General features: G+C 44.3%; 1 protein-coding gene across 2 annotated transcripts in view; it reads left to right on the plus strand.

The window, feature by feature from the left end:
- Positions 1-10,069, plus strand: part of DARS1 (aspartyl-tRNA synthetase 1) — an 84,779-nt gene extending 74,710 nt beyond the window's left edge. For both annotated transcript variants that reach the window (XM_073647259.1, XM_073647257.1), the window contains exons 12-18: positions 6,993-7,140; positions 7,433-7,579; positions 8,266-8,308; positions 8,477-8,557; positions 9,142-9,253; positions 9,522-9,593; positions 9,671-10,069. In XM_073647259.1, coding sequence (XP_073503360.1) covers positions 6,993-7,140; positions 7,433-7,579; positions 8,266-8,308; positions 8,477-8,557; positions 9,142-9,253; positions 9,522-9,593; positions 9,671-9,762 — 695 coding nt within the window. In that variant the 3' untranslated portion in view covers positions 9,763-10,069. The remainder of the gene's footprint in view (positions 1-6,992; positions 7,141-7,432; positions 7,580-8,265; positions 8,309-8,476; positions 8,558-9,141; positions 9,254-9,521; positions 9,594-9,670) is intronic.
- The last annotated feature ends 10,605 nt before the right edge of the window (positions 10,070-20,674 follow it).

A 20,674-nucleotide genomic window follows, 5' to 3' on the forward strand; every position in this document is an offset into this window, starting at 1 on the left:
ACTGCCCCTATGTACAAGAATATAACTTCTATAATACTGCCCCCCTATGTACAAGAATATAGCTACTATAATACTACCCCTATATACAAGAATATAAGTACTATAATACTGCTCCTATGTACAGGAATATAACTACTATAATACTACCCCTATATACAAGAATATAACTACTATAATACTGCCCCCTATGTACAAGAATATAACTACTATAATACTGCCCCCTATGTACAAGAATATAACTACTATAATACTGCCCCTATGTACAAGAATATAACTACTATAATACTGCCCCTATGTACAAGAATATAACTACTATAATACTGCCCCCTATGTACAAGAATATAACTACTATAATACTGCTCCTATATACAAGAATATAACTACTATAATACTGCTCCTATGTACAAGAATATAACTGCTATAATACTGCCCCTATGTACAAGAATATAACTACTATAATACTGCCCCTATGTACAGGAATATAACTACTATAATACTGCCCCTATGTACAAGAATATAACTACTATAATACTGCCCCTATGTACAAGAATATAACTACTATAATACTGCTCCCTATGTACAAGAATATAACTACTATAATACTGCCCCTATGTACAGGAATATAACTACTATAATACTGCCCCCCTATGTACAAGAATATAACTACTATAATACTGCCATCTATGTACAAGAATATAACTACTATAATACTGCTCCTATGTACAGGAATATAACTACTATAATACTACCCCTATATACAAGAATATAACTACTATAATACTGCCCCCTATGTACAAGAATATAACTACTATAATACTGCCCCCTATGTACAAGAATATAACTACTATAATACTGCCCCCTATGTACAAGAATATAACTACTATAATACTGCCCCTATGTACAAGAATATAACTACTATAATACTGCCCCTATGTACAAGAATATAACTACTATAATACTGCCCCCTATGTACAAGAATATAACTACTATAATACTGCTCCTATATACAAGAATATAACTACTATAATACTGCTCCTATGTACAAGAATATAACTACTATAATACTGCCCCTATGTACAAGAATATAACTACTATAATACTGCCCCTATGTACAAGAATATAACTACTATAATACTGCCCCCTATGTACAAGAATATAACTACTATAATACTGCTCCTATATACAAGAATATAACTACTATAATACTGCTCCTATGTACAAGAATATAACTACTATAATACTGCCCCTGTGTACAAGAATATAACTACTATAATACTGCCCCCTATGTACAAGAATATAACTACTATAATACTGCTCCTATATACAAGAATATAACTACTATAATACTGCCCCTATGTACAAGAATATAACTACTATAATACTGCCCCCTATGTACAAGAATATAACTACTATAATACTGCCCCCTATGTACAAGAATATAACTACTATAATACTGCTCCTATGTACAAGAATATCACTACTATAATACTGCCCCTATGTACAAGAATATAACTACTATAATACTGCTCCTATGTACAAGAATATAACTACTATAATACTGCCCCTCTGTACAAGAATATAACTACTATAATACTGCCCCCTATGTACAAGAATATAACTACTATAATACTGCCCCTATGTACAAGAATATAACTACTATAATACTGCCCCTATGTACAAGAATATAACTACTATAATACTGCTCCTATATACAAGAATATAACTACTATAATACTGCCCCTATGTACAAGAATATAACTACTATAATACTGCCCCTATGTACAAGAATATAACTACTATAATACTGCCCCCTATGTACAAGAATATAACTACTATAATACTGCCCCCTATGTACAAGAATATAACTACTATAATACTGCTCCTATGTACAAGAATATCACTACTATAATACTGCCCCTATGTACAAGAATATAACTACTATAATACTGCTCCTATGTACAAGAATATAACTACTATAATACTGCTCCTATGTACAAGAATATAACTACTATAATACTGCTCCTATGTACAAGAATATAACTACTATAATACTGCTCCCTATGTACAAGAATATAACTACTATAATACTGCCCCCTATGTACAAGAATATAACTACTATAATACTGCTCCTATGTACAAGAATATCACTACTATAATACTGCTCCTATGTACAAGAATATAACTACTATAACACTGCTCCTATGTACAAGAATATAACTACTATAATACTGCCCCCTATGTACAAGAATATAACTACTATAATACTGCTCCTATGTACAAGAATATCACTACTATAATACTGCCCCTATGTACAAGAATATAACTACTATAATACTGCTCCTATGTACAAGAATATATCTACTATAATACTGCCCCTCTGTACAAGAATATAACTACTATAATACTGCTCCTATGTACAAGAATATCACTACTATAATACTGCCCCTATGTACAAGAATATAACTACTATAATACTGCTCCTATGTACAAGAATATAACTACTATAATACTGCTCCTATGTACAAGAATATAACTACTATAATACTGCTCCTATGTACAAGAATATAACTACTATAATACTGCCCCCTATGTACAAGAATATAACTACTATAATACTGCCCCCTATGTACAAGAATATAACTACTATAATACTGCTCCTATGTACAAGAATATCACTACTATAATACTGCCCCTATGTACAAGAATATAACTACTATAATACTGCTCCTATGTACAAGAATATATCTACTATAATACTGCCCCTCTGTACAAGAATATAACTACTATAATACTGCCCCCTATGTACAAGAATATAACTACTATAATACTGCCCCTATGTACAAGAATATAACTACTATAATACTGCTCCTATGTACAGCAATATAACTACTATAATACTGCTCCTATGTACAAGAATATACTATAATACTGCCCCCTATGTACAAGAATATAACTACTATAATACTGCTCCTATATAAAGGAATTATCTAGGAGGATATACGTGACTATAACTCCATATCTTTCCTCTTTGTCCGTGTTATGTGGCAGCAGTGACTTCTGGTGATTTTGGACATATATAAAGCTTTTTTCCTCATTATTTTTGGGCTGTGACATTTCTCTATACGATGTATGAAGCTGAGCGCTGCGCTGTGTATAATTACTAGCGCTTATAACAGATCTGATGCCTCTGTAATTATCACACACCGATTCTCTTTTGCCCGGAGGGGAATAATTGGCATTAAGAGTCTGAGCTCATTCTGGGCGCAAAGTAATTTAATTATCAAAGTAAGTGATAAAACTCTGCATTAGCGGGGGAGGGGCGACCTCCTTTTTATTGTGCCAATTTTTTTTTATTTTGCTTTGTGGAAGTGATTCGCTCCATGTACCTGAACATGTGAGTGATAAAGGATTGATGTGGACAATGTGATGTTTGTATTACCTGAGAATGTCATGTGATCATATATATAAATCTCACGTGTTTGTAGAGGTCGTAGCTTTGATCTTCTGTTAGAGCTCCCAATCCACTGCTGCCATTAACAGCTGCTGAGCTAATGATGAATGTCTGCTGCAGCCACCACTAGAGGGAGCTCACTACATACAGATTTATACAGCCACCACTAGGGGGAGCTCACTACATACAGATTTATACAGTCACTACTAGGAGGAGCTCACTACATACAGATTTATACAGCCACCACTAGGGGGAGCTCACTACATACAGATTTATACAGCCACCACTAGAGGGAGCTCACTACATACAGATTTATACAGCCACCACTAGGGGGAGCTCACTACATACAGATTTATACAGCCATCACTAGAGGGAGCTCACTGCATACAGATTTATACAGCCACCACTAGAGGGAGCTCACTACATACAGATTTATACAGCCATCACTAGAGGGAGCTCACTGCATACAGATTTATACAGCCACCACTAGAGGGAGCTCACTACATACAGATTTATACAGCCACCACTAGGGGGAGCTCACTACATACAGATTTATACAGTGACCACTAGAGGGAGCTCACTACATACAGATTTATACAGTGACCACTAGAGGGAGCTCACTACATACAGATTTATACAGCCACCACTAGAGGGAGCTCACTACATACAGAGTTATACAGGCACCACTAGGGGGGCTCACTACATACAGATTTATACAGGCACCACTAGGGGGAACTCACTGCATAGAGATTTATACAGCCACCACTAGAGGGAGCTCACTACATACAGATTTATACAGCCACCACTAGAGGGAGCTCACTACATACAGATTTATACAGGCACCACTAGGGGGAGCTCACTACATACAGATTTATACAGCCACCACTAGGGGGAGCTCACTACATACAGATTTATACAGGCACCACTAGGGGGAACTCACTGCATAGAGATTTATACAGCCACCACTAGAGGGAGCTCACTACATACAGATTTATACAGCCACCACTAGAGGGAGCTCACTACATACAGAGTTATACAGCCACCACTAGAGGGAGCTCACTACATACAGATTTATGCAGGCACCACTAGGGGGAACTCACTGCATAGAGATTTATACAGCCACCACTAGAGGGAGCTCACTACATACAGATTTATACAGCCACCACTAGAGGGAGCTCACTACATACAGAGTTATACAGTGACCACTAGAGGGAGCTCACTACATACAGATTTATACAGTGACCACTAGAGGGAGCTCACTACATACAGATTTATACAGCCATCACTAGAGGGAGCTCACTGCATACAGATTTATACAGCCACCACTAGAGGGAGCTCACTACATACAGATTTATACAGCCACCACTAGAGGGAGCTCACTACATACAGATTTATACAGTGACCACTAGAGGGAGCTCACTACATACAGATTTATACAGCCACCACTAGAGGGAGCTCACTACATACAGATTTATACCGTCACCACTAGAGGGAGCTCACTACATACAGATTTATACAGTGACCACTAGAGGGAGCTCACTACATACAGATTTATACAGCCACCACTAGAGGGAGCTCACTACATACAGATTTATACAGCCACCACTAGAGGGAGCTCACTACATACAGATTTATACAGGCACCACTAGAGGGAGCTCACTACATACAGATTTATACAGCCACCACTAGAGGGAGCTCACTACATACAGATTTATACAGTGACCACTAGAGGGAGCTCACTACATACAGATTTATACAGCCATCACTAGAGGGAGCTCACTGCATACAGATTTATACAGCCACCACTAGAGGGAGCTCACTACATACAGATTTATACAGCCACCACTAGAGGGAGCTCACTACATACAGATTTATACAGTCACCACTAGAGGGAGCTCACTACATACAGATTTATACAGTGACCACTAGAGGGAGCTCACTACATACAGATTTATACAGTGACCACTAGAGGGAGCTCACTACATACAGATTTATACAGCCACCACTAGAGGGAGCTCACTACATACAGATTTATACAGCCACCACTAGAGGGAGCTCACTACATACAGATTTATACAGGCACCACTAGGGGGAACTCACTGCATAGAGATTTATACAGCCACCCCTAGAGGGAGCTCACTGCATATACATTTATACAGGCACCACTAGAGGGAGCTCACTACATATACATTTATACAGGCACCACTAGAGGGAGCTCACTGCATATACATTTATACAGGCACCACTAGAGGGAGCTCACTGCATATACATTTATACAGGCACCACTAGAGGGAGCTCACTGCATATACATTTATACAGGCACCACTAGAGGGAGCTCACTGCATATACATTTATACAGGCACCACTAGAGGGAGCTCACTGCATATACATTTATACTGACACCACTAGAGGGAGCTCAGTGCATATACATTTATACAGACACCACTAGAGGGAGCTCACTGCATATACATTTATACAGCCACCCCTAGAGGGAGCTCACTGCATATACATTTATACAGGCACCACTAGAGGGAGCTCACTGCATATACATTTATACAGGCACCACTAGAGGGAGCTCACTGCATATACATTTATACAGCTCCTATTAAGCTTAATAATACATCCATTTTCCATAAGCTTTAGTGACAGCTACAGGTCATTACAGGGCAATCAAGTTGCAGCCAACTACAATGAGATTGTCAGCTACTGTCACTCACTGTCATGCGGCAGTCGTCCCAGCTCCCATGACTTTCTTAAGGGCGTTTTTGTTTTTTTTTTGTAAAATTTCTGAACCTTTTTAATAATGTCCTTTTTGTTTCCATTCTTCCGTTCTTACCACTTTAAAATCTCTGAATCTGAAACCCTGCATATGCTTCTTAGTTGTCACAGCTGAGCGTTTGCTGCATTTGTATATAATCTCCGCACTTCTCGCTGACACATTTTACAAGCAATAGTAATCAGCACAAGAGAAAGCTGCGCTATTGATTAGCTCAAGGAGGATTGTCTTCAATTGTAACAAACCCTCAGCTGTGAGAGTTATTAGGTTCGGATGCTTTTTCGTCCATTGGGTATAAGCCAGAATGGTTTTATTTCCTGACAGCGAGCAGAAATCTTGAAAATGGGAAGAATTAAACACTGTATTAGAAAGTTGTAAAACTTTTCGTTAAGTGTTAAGCTGGAGCCAGATCCCATGCTAAACCCATGGAGGGTCACAACCATAATGGCCGCCATACATCGAAATGCGCAGGAATAGATGCTGGTGCAATATATGGTCTGTGGTGGACTTTAGAGCCCTCCAGTGGATCTCCCGTGTAACTGCAACTTTTTTTTTTATTTATTTTTTTTTATTATTCTGATGTCTATTCTCTCTCTCTATCTATCTATCTATATATAGATATATATTAATTTTTAGAATAAGATGTAATAATGACATTTCTTGTGAAAGCTGAGCGTCATAGTCTTACTAGCCCTTAATGTTTTGATTGCTGTTTCATTAGTTCTTAGTTATCGCCTTTTAGTGACTTTGTCTCGTTTCTGACAGTTTTCCGTGCAGAGGATTCCAACACTCACCGGCACCTGACGGAGTTCGTAGGCCTGGATATTGAGATGGCGTTCAGCTACCACTATCATGAAGTTGTGGATGAGATTGCGGACACCTTGGTTCAGATATTTAAGGGATTGCAGGAAAGGTAATGTGACTTTTTATGACTTATATGGCAGGTTGGAGGTTTGCTCGGTCTTGCAGCCCCACGCTGTTTTTCTAGCGACATTCACAGTCACAGCAATGAGGATAAATTAGATAATAAATGTCCATAAAGTTCGTTCTGCTTGACAACTGCTCCCTCTTGTGGCGATTCCAGTTATTGCAGTCACACAATTTTATAGTCGTTTTTATTCAGGGTCGTCTGACTTCTTTATAACTCGATTTACTTGTATTGATTTTATTTTTAATTCTTTTTTTTTTTTTTTTTTTTTTTATAGATTTCAGACTGAAATCCAGACTGTGGGCAAACAATACCCTTCCGAGCCTTTTAAGTTTTTGGAGCCCACATTACGCCTGGAGTACCGTGAGGGTGTCGCAATGTTGCACGAGGCTGGAGTAGAAATGGGAGATGAAGAAGATCTCAGGTATTTTACCTTGATATTTGCAAAAGATATATTTCTGCTGCTGCTGCGGGGAAGTCTATGTGTAGTGTAGGTTCAGACGTATTGGAATTTGCTCGTCTGCAACAGACTGCAAACTAACGAGGTGTGATCAATCATTGATGGATTCACAGCTACACTGCTCAGTACTTCAATAAAATACTTTCCATTCTGCTGCTTTCTAGTAAATGTTTCTCACCACCCCCCGAAGCTGGATTCATAGCTACACTGCTCAGTACTTCAGTATAATACTTTCCATTCTGCTGCTTTCTAGTAAGTGTTTATTTCACCCCAAAGCTGGATTCACAGATACACTGCTCAGTACTGCTGTATAATGTCCTCCATGCTGCTGCTGCTCCTTCTAAACATGTTCTACATAGAGACAGGAGAGCAGGAATCCCTCATGTCTGTGTGTGCTGCGTATGGGAGACATCATAGCAGTCAGCCTCCACCAGCTGAACATTAGGAAAAATGCAGGACACAAGTCCTATAATGGCCAGAAGTAGCGCTATTCCTCATGTACACACACAACAGGTTATGCTGAGACATAAGGTACGCTATAAGTCTATGTTGGATTTTGGAGCCTCCATCACTATAAAGATATATTGGGGTCTTTTCGGGGACCTCACTGCCTGATGTTGGCGTCATGGACTTATTCTGTTTTTCCCCAGCACTCCCAATGAGAAACTTCTGGGACGGTTAGTGAAAGAGAAGGTGAGTTCACATTTCTCATCATCATTATGCGCTTAGTTACTGTTTTCTTTCTGTACCAGAAAGAGAAAAATAATCCTGTGATTCCAGCTGGACCCATAGGCTTACAATCTAACCTACTGTGAACAGCTAGATGCTGATATCAGATGTTCTGTTCTGTTTATCTCTCAGTACGACACTGATTTCTACATCCTTGATAAATATCCGTTGGCTGTGAGACCCTTCTACACAATGCCCGACCCCCAGGAGCCGGTGCGTATCATGCCGATAATAGGAATGTTATTATCTGTCGGTGTGCCTCAGTCCTCGGACTCCCCGGTGTCGGTGTGCCTCAGTCCTAGGACCTCCCATTGTCGGTGTGCCTCAGTCCTAGGACCTCCCATTGTCGGTGTGCCTCAGTCCTAGGACCTCCCATTGTTGGTGTGCCTCAGTCCTAGGACCTCCCATTGTTGGTGTGCCTCAGTCCTAGGACCTCCCATTGTTGGTGTGCCTCAGTCCTAGGACCTCCCATTGTTGGTGTGCCTCAGTCCTAGGACTCCCCGGTGTCGGTGTGCCTCAGTCCTAGGACCTCCCATTGTTGGTGTGCCTCAGTCCTAGGACCTCCCATTGTTGGTGTGCCTCAGTCCTAGGACCTCCCATTGTTGGTGTGCCTCAGTCCTAGGACCTCCCATTGTTGGTGTGCCTCAGTCCTAGGACTCCCCGGTGTCAGTGTGCCTCAGTCCTAGGACCTCCCATTGTTGGTGTGCCTCAGTCCTAGGACCCCTGTGTCAGTGTGCCCCAGTTTGTGTGAATGATGCTACTGGTTATATTTGCTTCTCGCTTTTTCTTTTGCCCAGAAATATTCCAACTCGTATGACATGTTCATGAGGGGGGAAGAGATCCTGTCCGGGGCTCAGAGAGTGCACGACGCTCAGCTGCTGACTGATAGAGCGCAGCACCACGGGATCGGTAAGAAGTCCCGGATTACACAAGCTGGGACCATTATTACATCACCGTAGATAGAAGTATATATGATCTGCAGACTTCTGGGAAATCAGCCAGCAATAATCACAAGCCTGAGTATCTGCATAGGAGCTGTGTACACAAAACGGGAGACTGTTTGCTTAGTTGCTTTACTGTCACACTGGAGCAAATCCTAAATGGCTGCAAAAAATATTCACGACCTTTTAAAATCATAGAAAAAGTCATGGGATAATTTTTTCTTTTTCTTTTTAAGACTTGGAGAAAATCAAGGCGTACATCGACTCCTTCCGGTTCGGAGCTCCACCTCACGCCGGCGGTGGCATCGGTAAGGACTGGTCATTTATGGCTCCTCTGTCCCAGAGACGGTCTCCCCCCCATGACTCCCTGTTTCCTCTGCCGCAGGTCTGGAGCGGGTCACCATGCTGTACCTCGGACTGCACAATGTCCGCCAGACCTCCATGTTCCCCCGTGACCCCAAGAGGCTGACCCCATAAGACGCCCCCGGAGCTGGAATCACCTGCTAGCCGCCACCTTTCTGTGCACTCTGGAAGTCGTACCGCCGGGCTGCCGCCAGTCCTGATAGATCTCCTCCTGGTCCGGGATGGGTTCATGTCCTGTAGATAACGGGCAGCACTAATCCTGGGATCACTAATCGCCTCCCGGCCCGGAAACCTGAAAACCTGTACGATAACGTCCTAATCAACGCCTTTTATACCAATAATAGCACAGTGCCATAAAGTGCCGAACGCTGCAAAAGCAAGTGACTCCTAACGAGGCAATTAGTAAAGTACTTGAATACAATCCAGGTCATGTGACTTTTCTTGGTTTGTGGGGGGATGGTGGGGTAGGGGAATAATCGCGGGGTTCCTATATTATGCATCGATATCGATGTCCAATTGGTGGAAGGTCCTGCAAAAAAAAATGAACGGCTGTCAGGTACTACTACCCTCCATCCTATAGAGGGCGCTGCTGTGTAAATGTACGGACAGCTGCATCCTCCCCTTATCACAGCTGGTCTGCGCAGGTTTCTGCAGCCAGAGAACAGAGGTTGCGCTGAAGCAAACAGCAGCCTAGGTCTGAGCTTCCTGGCCTGCAGCTGAATTCAAGAAACAGCTCCTCTCCTGCCCACGGGTTGTGTCGCCGAGCTGCAGTACCGCATATAACCTGTGGACAGATGTGGCGCTCTTTATAGAAGAAAAGAGCCATGTGTTTCCAATTATGTGCAGCCCCTTTAATAGTCCCTTTCTGGTGTGTTGTCTTATGTGCAACCTCATTTGAGGGCATTTTTGTTCCTTAAATGTCTGTTATTCGGGGCCCAAAAATAATTTTTGCTATTTGGTTTTATTAAAAATATTTGCACTGTTTGGCTATTTCAGGCTCTTTGTTTCTCTGCACTTTTCAGTTTTGAGGTGATCTGTGGTTATAAATCAGCTGAGAAGAGCTCAGAAAAGATAGATAAGAGTTAGAAACTCTCAGAATGAGCTCACTGACCTATGCTCAGTTAACCCATTCTGCAGCCAACAGTAAACAGCGCCGCACAGCAGCTATATAGAAGGCAAGTCGTGCAAAAAAATTTAATGAAACCCAATTACAAAAAATGATTTTTGGCCAAAAGTACATGCATTTCAGTAAAAACAAAAAGAATCTCCCCAAAAAGGCGAAGAAGCTTTTTTTAAAAGGGGTATTCTCATCTCTAAGATCCTATCCCAATATGTAGTAAGTGTAATAATTATAACAAATACCTCCAATTAGAAATGTAGTATAGTTCTTCTGATTAGCTATGTTGCTTACCTCATGTGCAGGGCATTGCAGTAACTTAGATATTCATGGTTATGACCATTAACAATTAACTCTCACTATATGAGTGGTGGTAACCTTGGATACCTAAGCTACTGCAATGCCCTGCACATGGGGCAAGCGACATAGCGAATCAGAAGAACTATACTACATTTCTAAATGGAGGTAATTGTCATTATTAAACCTACTACATAGTGGGATAGGATCTTTGAGATGGGAATACCCCTTTAAGCACCTGATTGTGAGTATAGAAGCCATTCTCTTCCACATCTGTTGCGCAGAGAGCCGTACATCAGACCCCGGTCATATATTCAGTCCTGTGACGGGAGGTGCTGCCGGTTACTGTCCCATTTCCCAGTTCCTGTGATGACTCTGTCAGGACCACTTTATATCACATGTCGTTATCCGAGGAGCGTGTGGCGCCCAGATAACTCAGATTTACGAGCTGCATCTCAATGTCATCGCGCCCGAGCTCTCAGAAACAAACTTCTCACTTGTCTTTCCAAAGTTACATCTTATACGTTGTGTTCTGGGAAGGAAAGAGCCGCCAGCGATCCTCAAAATCACAACTAAGACCTAATGACCCAGACGTCAATTCTCCATCACTCATCGGTAGTGTTGAGCATTCCGATACCGCGAATATCGGGTATCGGCCGATATTCGCGGTATCGGAATTCTGATACTTAATTCCGATACTTTTACAATATCGAATACCGGAATCGGAAGTTCCCATAATGCCTGCGCTCTGCAGTGTCTCTGAAGGATGACAAGCTGGATGGCAGCGCTCAGCTGAGATCCAGCCTGTCATCAGAATGCCATCCCAGCGTGGGAGAATTCTCCTGATTGTTTAAAAGCCGGCGGGCGGTAAAAAGCCGCCGGCTTTTAAACAATCACACAGCCCCATACTGCTTCCCCGCAGCCTCCCACCCCGATCCTCCGCTCCCCTCGCCACCTCCCATCCCGATTGTAAGTTAGGACCGGGCGGGGAGCGCAGCACCAAGGAGCGGGGAGCGAAGGACCCGGGCGGGGAAGCCAGCAGTGAAAAGACTTCACCGCCGGCTTTCCCGTTCTGTGCTGCGCTTTCCCGCCGGTTATTTCAAATGAACAGCTGAGGTATCAGGTGATGCCGATCAGCTGTTCATTTGAAGTAGCCGCGGTGCCCTCAGAGGGTTCATGTGAGTTCATGCTTGACTGCATGAACTCACATGAACTTTCCCACAGCCGCACAGGTCAGCCTCACCTCCCAGACCATCAGACCGGTCATGATTGGTGTGTGCGGGTGTCTGTGCGGTGTCTGTGCGATGTCTGCGGGTGTGCGCGGTGTCTGTGCGATGTCTGCGGGTGTGTGCGGTGTCTGTGCGTGTGTCTGCGAGTGTGTGCGGTGTCTGTGTGATGTCTGCGGGTGTGTGCGGTGTCTGTGCGATGTCTGCGGGTGTGTGCGGGTGTCTGTGCGGGTGTCTGCGAGTGTGTGCGGTGTCTGTGTGATGTCTGCGGGTGTGTGCGGTGTCTGTGCGATGTCTGCGGGTGTGTGCGGGTGTCTGTGCGGGTGTCTGCGAGTGTGTGCGGTGTCTGTGTGATGTCTGCGGGTGTGTGTGCGTGCAGGCAGACATAGGCCGATGTGACACTACTACTCCCATCGGCCTATGTCTGTCCCCCGTCCACTCGTGCCAGCAGGATCAGCTCGATGGGAGCAGTAGTTCCCATCAGCCTGATCCTATTTAAATTGCCCTATTGTGTCCCCAATAAATGTTAAATACATGTCATTGGTGGCCAGTGGTTGCCTACAATAAATTAGTTTATACATTACCTGTCCCCGCCGATCGCCACCTAAAATAAAGTAAAAAATAAAAAAATACACCTATACTCACCTAGACACCTAATTCCCCGAAGCCATCGATCTCCTGTAATAAAATATAAAATAATAAACCACAACCTTATCCTTACCCCTCCGTAGTAGTCCACGAGTGTCCCACGATGATCTCAAGTTTAGAGCAGCCACATAGAATGTGACCGCTCTGAACCGCTGCCGCCGCTAGAATGACGGGGCCGTAAAGCAGCCCCGTCATTGCATAAGCGGGTTCACCGGAGTTCAGGCAGCGCTGCTCCGGTTAGCTCCTTTACGGCCCTGCTGTATCGTGAGAAATTCCCACGGTACAGCAGTGCCGTAAAGGAGGTCTCCGGAGCTGCGCTGCCTGAATGCACTCCGGTGACCTCAGTCAGTGGCTCCCGCTGCCGGGAGCGGACGTGTTCCCGGCAGTGTGAGCTTACAGCAGCCATGCACAGCTGTCACCATCTCCAGATGTGACATCTGTGCATGGGAGATCAGCGCAGGAACGTGGACAGGTAACTATTTTTTTTTAGTAAACTAAGAATTAAATAAAATAGTGTGTTTTATTTCAAATAAATTATTTTTTTCTGGGTGTAGTGTGTTTTTTCTTTTTAACACTTTGTAGGTTAGTAATGGGGGTGTCTTATAGACGGCCATCATTACTAACCTGGGCTTCATGGCAGCTGACATGAACCCCAGCCCTATTACCCCACTGCCACCGCTACAGGGCAGTGGGAAGAGCGAGGCTAAGTGCCAGATTTGGCGCATCCTATGGATGCGCCATTTCTGGGGCGGCTGACGGCTGGTGTTTCTAGCCTGGGAGGAGGCCAATATTTATGCCACCCTTCCTGGGCTATTAATATCAGCCCCCAGCTGTCTGCCTAGCCTTTGCTAGCTATTAAAATAGGGGGAACCCCACGTCATTTTTTTGGGGGGGGTCCCCCATTTTAATAGCTAGTAAAGGCTAGGTATTCAGCTGGGGGCTGATATTAGTAGTCTGGGAAGCTCCGTGGGTATTACCCCCTTCCCAGGCTTCAAACATCTGCCCCAGCCGTCTGCTTAACCTCCGCTAGAGACTAAAATTATGGGGGATCCCACGCCAATTTTTTTTTTTAAATAAATCCTTTATTTTAACACTAAATGACACTTGAGGAGTTAATAAAGATGCAGTCCCTAAATTATTTATTTATTTTTTAATTAATTTTTCCCAAAAATTTTGACGTGGGCTTTGCCATATTTTTGTATGGCAGCCAGGTACAGCATCCAGCTTCTATGAACGCGCCATTTTCCGGGGTGGCTGCGGACTGCAATTTGCAGCGGATGGGGCCCAGAAAGCTTGGGCCTCCCTGCGCTGCAGATTCCAGCCCCCAGCTGCCTAGTTGTACCTGGCTGGACACAAAAATAGGGCGAAGCTCCACGTATTTTTTTTTTAAATTATTTCATGAAATTCATGAAATAATAAAGAAAAAAAGGCCTTCCCTATATTGTTGTGTCCGGCCAGGTACAAATAGGCAGCTGGTGGTTGGGGGCAGCCCGTTCCTGCCTGCTGTACCTGGCTGGACACAAAAATAGGGAGAAGCCCCATGTATTTTTTTTTAAATTATTTCAGGAAATTCATGAAATAATTAAAAAAAAATTGATGTGGGGCTTCGCCCTATATTTGTGTCCAGCCAGGTACAGCAGGCAGGAACGGGCTGCCCCCAACCACCAGCTGCCTATTTGTACCTGGCCGGACACAACAATATAGGGAAGGCCTTTTTTTCTTTATTATTTCATGAATTTCATGAAATAATTTAAAAAAAAAATACGTGGAGCTTCGCCCTATTTTTGTGTCCAGCCAGGTATAACTAGGCAGCTGGGGGCTGGAATCTGCAGCGCAGGGAGGCCCAAGCTTTCTGGGCCCCATCCGCTGCAAATTGCAGTCCGCAGCCACCCCGGAAAATGGCGCGTTCATAGAAGCGCCATCTTCTGGCGCTGTACCCAACTCATCCAGGGCCCTGGTGCGGTGGCTCACTGGGTAATAAAGGGGTTAAGGCCAGCTTGGCATTATCAGCTGGCCCTAAGCCCGAAATTCATGGGGTCACGTCAATATTAGACATGACCGCCATGAATTTCTAGTAAAGTATTTAAAAAAAACACAACACCCAGAAAAAAGTCTTTTAATTGAAATAAAGACACAATTCTTTATTGTTCTAAATTAAACTATACTTACCATCACGCCCATTCCAGCTGAAGCCAACGATCTCCTGCAATAAAAGAAAAATAATAAAGCAACCTCATCCTTACCTTCCCATGGTTCCCACGACAGCTTCAGCTCTGCTACATTGAGATGACAGGCTGGACCGCAGCAGAAAGCTGCCATCCAGCCTGTCATCCCGCAGACACTGAGAAGCGCAGGCATGCTTGCGCTCCTCAGTGTCTCTCTGTGACGGCATAAAGATGAGCCGAGGTCATGTCCAATGAACTCGGCTCACCTCATGCACGTCACTGACAGCGTGGGAAAATTCTCCTGCACTCAGCGCTTCAGCGTGAGAATTCTCCCACGCTGTCAGTGATGTACATGAGGTGAGCTGAGTTCATTGGACATGACCTCACCTCATGCACGTCACTGACAGCGTGGGAAAATTCTCACGCTGAAGCGCTGAGTGCAGGAGAATTCTCCCACGCTGTCAGTGACGTGCATGAGGTGAGCCGAGTTCATTGTCGGCTCATCTGGATGCCGTCACAGCCAGACACTGAGGAGCGCAAGCATGCCTGCGCTTCTCAGTGTCTGCGGGATGACAGGCTGGATGGCAGCGTTCTGCAGGTCCAGCCTGTCATCTCGATGTAGCAGAGCTGAAGCCGTCCTGGGAACCATGGAAAGGTAAGGATGAGGTTGGTTTATTATTTTTCTTTTATTGCAGGAGATCGTTGGCTTCAGCTGGAATGGGCGTGACGGTAAGTAGAGTTTAATTTAGAACAATAAAGAATTGTGTCTTTATTTCAATTAAAGGACTTTATTCTGGGTGTTTGTGTTTTTTTTTTAACTTTCACTATGGGGTTAGTAATGGGGGTGTCTTATAGACGCCTCTCCATTACTAACCTGGGCTTGATGTCAGCTGGCATTATAAGCTAACATCAACCCCAGCCCTATTACCCCACTGCCACCGCTACAGGGCAGTGGGAAGAGCGAGGCTAAGTGCCAGAATTGGCGCATCCTATGGATGCGCCATTTCAGGGGCGGCTGACGGCTGGTGTTTCTAGCCTGGGAGGGGGCCAATATTCATGGCTCCCTTCCTGGGCTATTAATATCAGCCCCCAGCTGTCTGCCTAGCCTTTGCTAGCTATTAAATTAGGGGGGACCCCACGTCATTTTTTTGAGGGGGGGGGGTCCCCCATTTTAATAGCCAGTAAAGGCTAGGTATTCAGCTGGGGGCTGATATTAGTAGCCTGGGAAGCTCTGTGGGTATTACCCCTTCCCAGGCTTCAAACATCTGCCCCAGTCGTCTGCTTAACCTCCGCTAGAGACTAAAATTACGGGGAACCCCACGCCAATTTTTTTTTAAATAAATCCTTTATTTTAACACTAAATGACAAGTACAGTAATCAACACTATCACTGTACTTCATATATATGTGACTGACATGTTTCTATCTATCTAATCTATGTGTGAAGCTCTATTCTTTCTGTTGTAAATTGTCGGGTACCGGTGTATGCGCTGATGAATTGCCGGCTTTTCGCATAATACATTCTACATTATTCTTAGTTGTTTTACTTTATGTAGAATTAACCTACAAGGAAAGAAAGGGTTTATTTTCATTCCGATATTTGTGTCCCATTGACTTGCATTGGTTTCCGGTATCGGAATCGGCGATATCCGATACTTTTTGAGTATCGGTCCGATCCAATCCGATACGATATTTCCTGATATCGGAAGGTATCGCTCAACACTACTCATCGGGTGATGCCGTTCGCTAACAGCGCCATCGTCTGGTGGACTGAACTGCTGATCTCTGAGCCGTGATCGGAGATGGAAAATATTAAAGGGGTTCTCTGCAAATAAAAAAATAACTAAAAATAAATTACTAAATAGCCTTATTTAGCAAATCACACTCATTTTGTCTAGGGAGGTAATTAATGTTAAATTCAAATATTCATCGCCTTGTTACACTGACCGAAACCCGGCCTAGAATGGTAATAAGACAATTGCTTGTGAGCATGTGGAGTAAGAAGCTCCGCCCCCTTCATGTGTAAGAAGAGGCTGCTCACACTGCTATCCACCCTGTCTATCTGATCTAATAAGGGATATACCATGGGTGATTAGGTAAGAAGAGGCTGCTCACACTGCTGTCCATCCTATCTAATACTGGAGATACCAGGGGTGCTAAGGTAAGAAGAGGCTGCTCACACTGCTGTCCACCCTGTCTATCTGATCTAATACTGGAGATACCAGGGGAGCTAGGATAAGAGGCTGCTCACACTGCTGTCCATCCTATCTAATACTGGAGATACCACAGATGCTGAGGTAAGAAGAGGCTGCTCACACTGCTGTCCACCCTGTCTATCTGATCTAATACTGGAGATACCAGGGGAGCTAAGATAAGAAGAGGCTGCTCTCACTGCTGTCTGCCATATCTATCTGATTTACTACTGGAGATACCAGGGGTGATGAGGTAAGAAGAGGCTGCTCACACTGCTATCCACCCTGTCTATCTGATCTAATAAGGGATATACCAGAGGTGCGGAGGTAAAAAGACACTGCTGTCTGCCATATCTATCTGATCTACTACTGGAGATACCAGGGGTGATGAGGTAAGAAGAGGCTGCTCACACTGCTGTCCACCTTGTCTATCTGATCTAATACTGGAGATACCATGGATGCTAAGGTAAGAAGAGGCTGCTCACACTGCTGTCTTCCCTGTTATCTAATACTGGAGATACCAGAGGTGCTGAGGTAAGGAGAGGCTGCTCACACTGCTGTCTGCCATATCTATCTGATCTAATACTGGAGATACCAGGGGTGCTGAGGTAAGGAGAGGCTGCTCACACTGCTGTCCACCCTATCTGATCTAATACTGGAGACACCACGGATGCTGAGGTAAGAAGAGGCTGGTAAAGCTGCTGTCCTCCCTGTCTATTTGGTATAATACTGGAGATACCAGGGGAGCTGAGGTAAGAAGAGGCTGCTCACACTGCTGTCCTCCCTGTCTATTTGGTATAATACTGGAGATACCAGGGGAGCTGAGGTAAGAAGAGGCTGCTCACACTGCTGTCCTCCCTGTCTATTTGGTATAATACTTGATACCAGGGGAGCTGAGGTAAGAAGAGGCTGCTCACACTGCTGTCCTCCCTGTCTGTTTGGTATAATACTGGAGATACCAGGGGAGCTGAGGTAAGAAGAGGCTGCTCACACTGCTGTCCTCCCTGTCTGTTTGGTATAATACTTGAGATACCAGGGGAGCTGAGGTAAGAAGAGGCTGCTCACACTGCTGTCCTCCCTGTCTGTTTGGTATAATACTGGAGATACCAGGGGAGCTGAGGTAAGAAGAGGCTGCTCACACTGCTGTCCTCCCTGTCTATTTGGTATAATACTGGAGATACCAGGGGAGCTGAGGTAAGAAGAGGCTGCTCACACTGCTGTCCTCCCTGTCTATTTGGTATAATACTTGAGATACCAGGGGAGCTGAGGTAAGAAGAGGCTGCTCACACTGCTGTCCTCCCTGTCTATTTGGTATAATACTTGAGATACCAGGGGAGCTGAGGTAAGAAGAGGCTGCTCACACTGCTGTCCTCCCTGTCTGTTTGGTATAATACTGGAGATACCAGGGGAGCTGAGGTAAGAAGAGGCTGCTCACACTGCTGTCCTCCCTGTCTGTTTGGTATAATACTGGAGATACCAGGGGAGCTGAGGTAAGAAGAGGCTGCTCACACTGCTGTCCTCCCTGTCTGTTTGGTATAATACTTGAGATACCAGGGGAGCTGAGGTAAGAAGAGGCTGCTCACACTGCTGTCCTCCCTGTCTGTTTGGTATAATACTGGAGATACCAGGGGAGCTGAGGTAAGAAGAGGCTGCTCACACTGCTGTCCTCCCTGTCTATTTGGTATAATACTGGAGATACCAGGGGAGCTGAGGTAAGAAGAGGCTGCTCACACTGCTGTCCTCCCTGTCTATTTGGTATAATACTTGAGATACCAGGGGAGCTGAGGTAACAAGAGGCTGCTCACACTGCTGTTCTCCCTGTCTGTTTGGTATAATACTGGAGATACCAGGGGAGCTGAGGTAAGAAGAGGCTGCTCACACTGCTGTCCTCCCTGTCTGTTTGGTATAATACTTGAGATACCAGGGGAGCTGAGGTAAGAAGAGGCTGCTCACACTGCTGTCCTCCCTGTCTGTTTGGTATAATACTGGAGATACCAGGGGAGCTGAGGTAACAAGAGGCTGCTCACACTGCTGTTCTCCCTGTCTGTTTGGTATAATACTGGAGATACCAGGGGAGCTGAGGTAAGAAGAGGCTGCTCACACTGCTGTCCTCCCTGTCTGTTTGGTATAATACTTGAGATACCAGGGGAGCTGAGGTAAGAAGAGGCTGCTCACACTGCTGTCCTCCCTGTCTGTTTGGTATAATACTGGAGATACCAGGGGAGCTGAGGTAAGAAGAGGCTGCTCACACTGCTGTCCTCCCTGTCTATCTGGTATAATTCTGGAGATACCAGGGGAGCTGAGGTAAGAAGAGGCTGGTCCCTAATAATTTTCAAGACCTTTGCTTGCTGTTAGTGAATTGAACATGCTTGTTAATATCCAGAGTGATGAAACGTTTTAAAAACTGGAGACTGCGCCTGTCCTCCCTTTTGAAGGGTTTACTCCTGGCAGCGCCATGTTTTCTGAGTTATTGTTCACAGGTCACCGGTGTCGGCACATTAAATAATATCAGTTTCGGCTGCTATTGCTCACGGTAAACTTCTGATAGCTTCCAGCTCCCTGCTCAGCGCACACATAAATACCGCAGGCAATTTCATCCTGACAACCCTAGACAGGTCCGATAGCCACCGGCGCAGAACACGTCCACTGTACCGTAATCTGTGCATACATCATCCTTTATTCACGGTAACAAGAGCAGGTAGTACTCAGGACGAGACAGGGATTGTAGCCAGTCACATCGCCCGTCCGTAGGGGGAGCAAAACCTGGCACTGTGTCTCTGACAGCAGCACAGAAGGCCGGCACAATCATTCTGGCACCCGTCAATCACAAAGAGGCATTAGGCCCCGTTGCCGCCATCTTGGTGAAGCTAGGCTTCATTGGAGATCAGTATTTTACTGTACACTGCAGTTTTATAATGTTGTATACAGTACAAATAATTAAAAGTTTAAGACTTCTGGTGGGAATAAAATAAAGTGATAAAGTTTTAAAAAAATTGAATTTAAAAAAACTATCACCCCCCCACTCTTCCAGCTAAAAAACTAAATAAGTTTAACAAATACTAATCCGATCTGTGAAAGTATAAAATGATGTAACCCATAAAGAGAAAAAAAAACACTAATAAATGCAATAAAAAAAGAGATCAAAAAGTTGTACGCGCTCCCAAACTGTCCCACGAAAAACCACATCTGCACAAAGAACACAACCCCCCAAACACAAACCCCCCCCAAACACAAACCCCCCCAAACACAAACCCCCCCAAACACAAACCCCCCCAACACAAACCCCCCCAAACACAAACCCCCCCAAACACAAACCCCCCCAACACAAACCCCCCCAAACACAAACCCCCCCAAACACAAACTCCCCCAAACACAAACTCCC

The sequence above is a fragment of the Phyllobates terribilis genome, unplaced genomic scaffold (genome assembly GCF_046119375.1).
Source record: "Phyllobates terribilis strain yellow unplaced genomic scaffold, ASM4611937v1 Scaffold_9__5_contigs__length_417890890, whole genome shotgun sequence".
Taxonomy (NCBI): Eukaryota; Metazoa; Chordata; class Amphibia; order Anura; family Dendrobatidae; genus Phyllobates; species Phyllobates terribilis.